The sequence below is a fragment of the Anomaloglossus baeobatrachus genome, chromosome 11 (assembly GCF_048569485.1).
Source record: "Anomaloglossus baeobatrachus isolate aAnoBae1 chromosome 11, aAnoBae1.hap1, whole genome shotgun sequence".
Lineage (NCBI taxonomy): Eukaryota > Metazoa > Chordata > Amphibia > Anura > Aromobatidae > Anomaloglossus > Anomaloglossus baeobatrachus.
This window is the reverse complement of record NC_134363.1, coordinates 176693982-176702905: the sequence shown is the minus strand read 5'-3', so window position 1 is coordinate 176702905 and position 8924 is coordinate 176693982. Positions and strand designations below refer to the sequence as shown.

Below are 8924 nucleotides of genomic sequence, written 5' to 3'. Positions count from 1 at the left end.
AGTCTATGGAGAATAGCGCAGTGCGTTAATGGACTGCGCTATTCTCCATAGTGACGGACTGCACTGAACGCAAGTGTGAAAGAACCCATAGCCGCACTGGAGCCTCAGTACGTACAGCACGCCTGCTCCTATCACCCTATCCCTTCTACCACCATTTTTAAAATCGCCAGACTCTGGTCCCTATAGACTTATATGGGGACCGGCTTCCAGCCAGATATCCGAAATCAATTCCGCTTTGGAACCAGATTTTTTTTTCAGGTTCGCCGGTTCCGGATATATGAGAGTTTGCCCATCACTAATTAGGAGCTAAGAGAGTCAACAAAATATCCGAGAAAGTGTTCATTCACCGATACCAGGTAATAAGAGGTGAAATCCAACTGCAAAGTCAAGACTAGCCCGGTTGATTTGGGCATACCATTACTAAATAGGTCAAGAGTATTTTTGGCAGCAAGAAACTCAGGTCAAACACAGAAGCATCGAGGTGTACGTTTTATTAAAAAAAAATACAGGGAAAGAGACAGACACAATAAGAACGACTGACGATGAATCTGGTCCTTCAGTCCAATATAAGATGGTGACGAATGGGAAGAAACCTCTATCATCGTGGTTGATATTCACGTTTTCCAAGTTGCCCACACACAGACTAAAAAGTGGATGGAAATATATGGTTCGGGTGGAATTTAAGAACGACAATATTATCGTCAGCAAAGTTTCTGGTCTTTAAAATTTTGTACTCTACATGATTGATGGGTCGTACGGGAAATAGTTGCTTTTTACTAAGAGTGAAAAGTTGTTCGTTGCTCATCCGGTGTCATCTGTTTGGAGCATCTCTACTGGACAATATCAACTAAGACGTGTACGGCTTCGATGGAACAATCAGACCACATACGTATTAGGTCTTTTGGCCACCAGAAGTTGGTTGATAGTTGACCATCTGGTAATGTTCGTTTCTCCAACTCATCCACACACATTTTAGTACATGTCCGTCATTAGAGATGTCCAACCAGACCATACGTATTCGATAACACCGGCAAAATCTGAAAGATCTTCCAAGGAAAATATGTTTATGGAAGAAAGATCTTTCGTAAGTCTAAAAGAACTTACATCTGATTATCCATTGAAAAAATTCCCAACGTCCCGATGCCGACGGTTAACGCTTGTTCGTTGTTACATTTCTTCCGAAACCGTCCATTATCATCAACTTTTGTGGTGGTTGAATGGGCTACTCATGTTTTCCCCAGATAAGATCAAGTTATTGACTGATCTATTCAAGAGGCCAGAATCTGGCTCGATTTGGCCCGCCGTAGTGTAGAGCGTACAGAAGTATGAGGAATACAATTCAAGAACACAAGACAGAATTCCAGTTCATTACAAAGTGTAAACTAGTCAATAATTAAAGGGGTTAACCAGCTAAAACACAGAATAGGTGATCGCTTATAGATTGGCAGGGGTTCGAGAGTTGGGACTTGCACCAGTTGGCAGAACGGGGCTCCTTTATTCCCATGAGCATGCCCAACCACTACTCCATTCATTCCCTACAGGGCGCTCAACTTTTTCCGACAGCCCCATAGAAAATGAATGGAGGAGCAGTTGGGCATCCAACCTTCCGCATTATTTTGTAACAGGGGTAAAAATTCTCCAATCTGCCAATGAGTGAAGCTCCCACCAGCCAGACAGCAACCGATCAGTAACTCTCCACCCATCTTCTGGATAAGTGATAACTGGACAATCCCTTTAAATTACTTAAGAATTCACTAAAAGGGGTAGTCCAGTCTAAATCTATAAGTCTGCATTCAGTCTGTATGACTGCATTAAACATTCATGGGTAGTGTAGGGGGCAACGAGCAGGATTAGTGAACCCACTGGGCCACAGGGGGTACCTAGGCTTACTCCTAAGTGGAAGGGGCTTAACTAAGTACCAAACATGAGGCAGACGCCAGATATCCCTCCCAGGGCAGTAATCGAGACTGTGGCAGCTGAGCCTCAGAAGAGGTGATGGACTCAAGTATAGACACAGGTACAGGTGGGGTGACTGAGGCAGGCTGGACAGGTGGGTAATGACAAGTATGGTAGGCATGGCAGTGATAGATAGGTATGGGAAGGCAGGTACTGGAAACGAACACAGGGATAACAAGACAGGAGCTCAGGTCCTGACAACTAGCTAGGAAGCAGACTGACTGACTAGAAGCGTTGCATAGGCACCTCCCCTAATGGGAGAATGCCTTAAATACACATTTCCTGGAAATAGCATGCCAACGGTGTGTGTGCGTGTGTTTTAGGTGCACTCCTGGGACCCCTGTGCGGCATATACAGGGTCCGGGAGGGGAAGGAGGCAGCAACACATGTGGATGGCCGGGGGAGTGTGGGGCAGCCAGGGCGGTAAGTCGGCATGTATGCAGAGACGCCGGCGCTACACTGCAGACTTGTGAATCCTCTCATCACACGCACCGGTTTCGGAGCCGGGAACAGGGCTAATGCGGTCATGATTATGCGGTATGTATACTCACAGCCAGGGTCCGACCCGAGGAGCACGGCCTCGCTGAATTGAGTGAGGCTGTTCCCCTCTGGTCAGATTCTGGCAGAGAGTCTGTATATTGCATACTTGCAGCCGCGAGACTCCAGACTTACGTATTTAGATCGGACAACCCCTTTAAAGGGCACCCAGACACCTTAGTTAGCATTCGGCTAACAGTTACATCTCCCCATGTCCATGCATACTTGGCTTGGTCGAGCACGCATATACTTTCAGTGGAGAGACATTTTTGGAAATTTCTCATCTTACGGCTAAATACAGTTAGGTCCAGAAATATTTGGACAGTGACACAAGTTTTGTTATTTTAGCTGTTTACAAAAACATGTTCAGAAATACAATTATATATATAATATGGGCTGAAAGTGCACACTCCCAGCTGCAATATGAGAGTTTTCACATCCAAATCGGAGAAAGGGTTTAGGAATCATAGCTCTGTAATGCATAGCCTCCTCTTTTTCAAGGGACCAAAAGTAATTGGACAAGGGACTCTAAGGGCTGCAATTAACTCTGAAGGCGTCTCCCTCGTTAACCTGTAATCAATGAAGTACTTAAAAGGTCTGGGGTTGATTACAGGTGTGTGGTTTTGCATTTGGAAGCTGTTGCTGTGACCAGACAACATGCGGTCTAAGGAACTCTCAATTGAGGTGAAGCAGAACATCCTGAGGCTGAAAAAAAAAGAAAAAATCCATCAGAGAGATGGCAGACATGCTTGGAGTAGCACAATCAACAGTCGGGTACATTCTGAGAAAAAAGGAATTGACTGGTGAGCTTGGGAACTCAAAAAGGCCTGGGCGTCCACGGATGACAACAGTGGTGGATGATCGCCGCATACTTTCTTTGGTGAAGAAGAACCCGTTCACAACATCAACTGAAGTCCAGAACACTCTCAGTGAAGTAGGTGTATCTGTCTCTAAGTCACCAGTAAAGAGAAGACTCCATGAAAGTAAATACAAAGGGTTCACATCTAGATGCAAACCATTCATCAATTCCAAAAATAGACAGGCCAGAGTTACATTTGCTGAAAAACACCTCATGAAGCCAGCTCAGTTCTGGAAAAGTATTCTATGGACAGATGAGAAAGATCAACCTGTACCAGAATGATGGGAAGAAAAAAGTTTGGAGAAGAAAGGGAACGGCACATGATCCAAGGCACACCACATCCTCTGTAAAACATGGTGGAGGCAACGTGATGGCATGGGCATGCATGGCTTTCAATGGCACTGGGTCACTTGTGTTTATTGATGACATAACAGCAGACAAGAGTAGCCGGATGAATTCTGAAGTGTACCGGGATATACTTTCAGCCCAGATTCAGCCAAATGCCGCAAAGTTGATCGGACGGCGCTTCATAGTACAGATGGACAATAACCCCAAGCATACAGCCAAAGCTACCCAGGAGTTCATGAGTGCAAAAAAGTGGAACATTCTGCAATGGCCAAGTCAATCACCAGATCTTAACCCAATTGAGCATGCATTTCACTTGCTCAAATCCAGACTTAAGACGGAAAGACCCACAAACAAGCAAGACCTGAAGGCTGCGGCTGTAAAGGCCTGGCAAAGCATTAAGAAGGAGGAAACCCAGCGTTTGGTGATGTCCATGGGTTCCAGACTTAAGGCAGTGATTGCCTCCAAAGGATTCGCAACAAAATATTGAAAATTAAAAATATTTTGTTTGGGTTTGGTTTATTTGTCCAATTACTTTTGACCTCCTAAAATGTGGAGTGTTTGTAAAGAAATGTGTACAATTCCTACAATTTCTATCAGATATTTTTGTTCAAACCTTCAAATTAAACGTTACAATCTGCACTTGAATTCTGTTGTAGAGGTTTCATTTCAAATCCAATGTGGTGGCATGCAGAGCCCAACTCGCGAAAATTGTGTCACTGTCCAAATATTTCTGGACCTAACTGTATTTGTAATTCAACATGCTTGATCTGTCGAGGAATAGTAAGGCCCCCATATACATTAGATGGTCAACTGCTTCCACTGAAATCAGCGGGGTTAGTCTGATGAGTATGAGGGTTTTAAGTCCACCATGTATGGCACAAAAATATCTTCAATGGTGAAAGAGGAGATCAGGGCACTACTCAGCAACAAACGTATCCTTATGGAAAAGTCTATAGCATATGGGCATGAATCAGTGCTGCTCTGGGGTGCACATGTGCGAGGAGACAAGGTATGATCCAATATAAGAAGGAACGGCACTCACCAGGTCTTTGCTGTGCAGGGTATGGTTTATTTCAAACGTAGAGGTTACATGTGCGGAGAGGGCTGGTGGGGAGGGAGAGCACGCCGGACACTTCAGACGACGGCCGTTTCGCACTTACACCAGGTGTAAGTGCGAAACGGCTGTCGTCTGTTGTGTCCGGCGTGCTCTCCCTCACCACCAGCCCTCTCCGCACATGTAACCTCTACGTTTGAAATAAACCATACCCTGCACAGCAAAGACCTGGTGAGTGCCGTTCCTTCTTATATTGGAACAAAAATATCTTCATTTTTACCATTTGTATGACCCAACTACATAAAACAATGCTATATGTATCATTTCCGACATACATAATACATTTGCGGTCAACATAAAAAGTAAATGAGTTTCCAGCTTAGGCCAGGTCTGTACGGGTGGGATGCGGATGGAGGACCCCAAAAGGTCTAAGTGATTAAAATTACTAATTTCCACAATCCTCATAAATTCCTGTTTATTTGAGGATTTGAGGATGTTATAATAAGTCCAATCACCAACACACGTCCCTCAGAAGACATCATGGAGTAGAGCCGGGAGGCGCAGCCGAAAACAATTGATGTGAAATATGGAGCAAGTGGAACATGTTCATTCAGAAAAATGTAACAAAAGAAATCTGCCCTTCACATAAACAATGTCTGAACCCAAATTTAGAGTTTTTGATTTTTGTTTTCTTCTTTTAACTCCTAAATTCTGGTCCTCACAAAAAGAAACTATTGAGAATATTACTATAACAACCACATAAATAAGCAGCTTCAATGAAATGGTCCAATATTTATGAGCAACACAATAAGTTGACAAATCGACTGTTTTGAAAAGGTTATGGACGAATTTCACATGGAAAAAAATCATTTTTATATATATGACATATTGAAAATAAAGTTGCACTAAGTTCCAGTCTGCGATATTCCATCCATTATTTAATTTTAGACCCCTTGATTTGCATTTTGCAATCTGTTCCTAGTATCGTTTTCATGTGGATTTGTGCCTGTTCAGTATAAAGGTTTGTGTGTTCAGGTGAGTTGCGGTTGTCACTAGCTCTCATGCACTAGCTATTAGCACAGCTTCATTTCTCAAGGGATTTCCCTATCTGCATCTTGAGAAGCCTCACTCGCTTTCCTCTCTATCTACAGAGAGTGGTATCTAGTGTTCAGGTACACTGCGGTCATCACTAGCTCTCATGCACTAGCTACGGTATTAGCACAGCTTCATTCCTCAAGTCACTTCCCCATCTACATCTCGAGACGCCTCACACACTTTCCTCCCTATCTACAGAGAGTGATAGCTAGTGTTCAGGTATGTTGTTGTCATCACTAGCTATTAGCACAGCTTCATTTCTCAAGTCATTTCCCCATCAACATCTCAAGAAGCCTCATCTGCTTTCCTCCCTGTCTACAGAGAGTGATATCTGATGTTTAGGTTTTTTGCAGTTGTCGCTAGCTCTCATGCACTAGCTATTAGCACAGCTTCATTTCTCAAGTGATTTCCCTATCCACATCTTGAGAAGCCTCACTCGCTTTCCTCTCTATCTACAGAGAGTGATAGCTGGTGTTCAGGTATGTTGCGGTCATCACTATCTCTCATGCACTATTAGCACAGCTTCATTTCTCAAGTGATTTCTCCATCTACATCTCAAAAAGCCTCATCTGCTTTCCTCCCTATCTACAGAGTGATAGCTGGTGTTCAGGTATGTTGTTGTCATCACTAGCTCTCATGCACTAGCTATTAGCACAGCTTCATTTCTCAAGAAGCTTCATCCGTTTCCTCCCTATCTACAGAGAGTGATATCTGGTGTTTAGGATTTTTGCAGTTGTCGCTAGCTCTCATGCACTATTAGCACAGCTTCATTCCTCAAGTGATTTCCCTATCTACATCTCAAGAAGTCTCATCCGCTTTCCTCTTAACTACAGCCTGAGTGATATCTGGTGTTCAGGTAGGTTGCGGTCATAACTAGCTTTCATGCACTAGCTATTAGCACAGCTTCATTCCTCAAGTGATTTCCCTATCTATATCTCGATAAGCATCATGCACTGGCCTGCCAATCTATTGCCTGAGTGATCTGCCCTCCCTGATAACTTGGATGCTTTCCCCTTAGTGCTCTGAATTGTCTAACCTTTTCACCCTCAGTGCTGCCATCTCTAAGGGTACAATCAGACCAACATACCTTCGGTCCTCGTGGAAAAGAGCAGTACACGGATCCAATATTAGCCTTGGTGTCAAATTTTTGCAAAGACCTTAAGTCCGTGAGAATAAGTAAATGCAGCATGCGCTAGTCTGTTTGTGCCCCAATTCAGACAAGAGACGGGGAGCAGTCAGGGCCGGGTACAGTGCAGAGGTTTGGGGAACATTTTGCAGAGCAGATGGAGGACCTGAGCGCCAAATAAGCAAAATTCTGGGACATTTTTTAACTAAGATAATTAGGAATGTTGCTAATTTTGGGCAAACATGGCCGGGATTATTAGCTGAGTGCAATCCATGCTGCACTCATGCGTTGTGCAATTTATAGCTTTGTTACAGGACTGAAATGCTAAACTTGTAAATGCAGTCCTATGCTAATGTCACATCGGCCCATGATTCGGAACGCGGGTTCATCGGGAGGTTCGATCCACAATGTGACATCACTAAACTGATCTTTGGTCTGAGAGCAAGAAACATCACAGGAAAACATGGGCACACAGCGGAGGATGGGGAGAGCGGAGTCGGCCTTCTTGTGGACTACAGAGATGTAGTGTTGGACGTAAGCAATACAAAGGGCGAAACGTGCAGAAATCTGCACCTTTTGGCCAAGAAATCCCAAGCGATATTTTCCAAATTTTCTCCTACAGATCCACGCTAAAACCAATTTTGCTCTATGTATTGAAAAAAATCTGCAGTGTATATTGACAGAGTTGAATTTCCAAAAAAGTTGGAAAACCAAATCCAGATTATGGAAAAATCCAATTCTGGACGCAAAACACTGATGAAATCGCCTTCATACAACTCGTACAGACCAAAAACACATGACAAATGAGGACAAGCAATTCCAGGTAGGAGTCTTTTAGGCGTAATAGGAGGAGATCTCGAGTTTTCAGAGGCAATTCGTGAGGATCTTCCAATCCTACACCAAGAAGAACAAGACAAAATGACCAAGCTCCAGTAAGGATGGCAAGAACACTTCAGATACCCCCAAAAAATTCCATTCCAGGTAGATCTCGGAGCTTTCCCCATGGACAGACTTCACGCTTATCTACACAACACTGAATATGTCATATCGTACCCCAGCCTTCATGATCCCCGGTGAAGGCACCAAAATTCACATCTGTGTATAACAACTTCATGTTGGTCTTAGTGGCAGAAGATATTAGAAGACCGTTCTGAAGAGTCAGGAAGCTGCAGGGCTCGGACATATTGACCGAAGAAGGTCCACCATGAAAGGCCTCATACCGGGAATAGGAGACAGAAATATCGGGACGTTCCTCATCCCAAGTTCTTCTTCTTCACCTGCTTCGGTCGACGGGCTTTCAGAATGGTGTAATTGGAGTATGTTGTGTGCCAACTGGATACAAACGGCACGAAAAATGCTCGAAACAGTTTGGAAGACCTGAAAAAGATGAGGAGAGGGTTAATACAAGGTAAAATAGAAATCAGAATAAAAATTCTACTGCAGACCGGGTTTGGAAAGACTAGAGTTGAGCAAAACTCTGCAGGACACTGGAAGACTGCCCTGGTCCAGCTACCACCGAGGAGCCAACCAGTCTGCACTTCTGCATCCAACGTCTTGGGTGCACCTGCACCTACAAGGCCCCTTGGCATCATGAAGCCGCAAAAGTGAAGACTGTCTTAATCCGGCTGCCACCGAGAACCTTTTGGAGATTTGTCTGAAGGCGGCTCATTTCAATAACTAACAACCCCTTTCTTTGTACCAGCTGATGTATAACCAGATTGTGAAGTGTGAAGATAAGGCTGACTGCTCAATTCAATAGATAAACCAGGCCTCATCTACCTATACTTCAACTAAGAAGGAAGCTGGCTTAGATTATGAAGTGAGCCTTCATACAAAGCTCAGGTCTCACACCATCAGCCGGGATCCTCCTCTGTTTCTACATCAGCTACAGAGAAGTATGCGGACTTACACTGCCAAGCAAAAGGGTAACAATGTTTTGCACTTTGTCT

The 8924-nt window shown here is 44.0% G+C and overlaps 1 protein-coding gene across 2 annotated transcripts in view; it reads right to left on the bottom strand.

The window, feature by feature from the left end:
- Window positions 1–4989: 4989 nt before the first annotated feature.
- The window catches only part of ALG9 (ALG9 alpha-1,2-mannosyltransferase), a 121988-nt gene continuing 118053 nt past the window's right edge, over window positions 4990–8924 (bottom strand). For both annotated transcript variants that reach the window (XM_075329179.1, XM_075329180.1), the window contains exon 15: window positions 4990–8352. In XM_075329179.1, coding sequence (XP_075185294.1) covers window positions 8229–8352 — 124 coding nt within the window. In that variant the 3' untranslated portion in view covers window positions 4990–8228. The remainder of the gene's footprint in view (window positions 8353–8924) is intronic.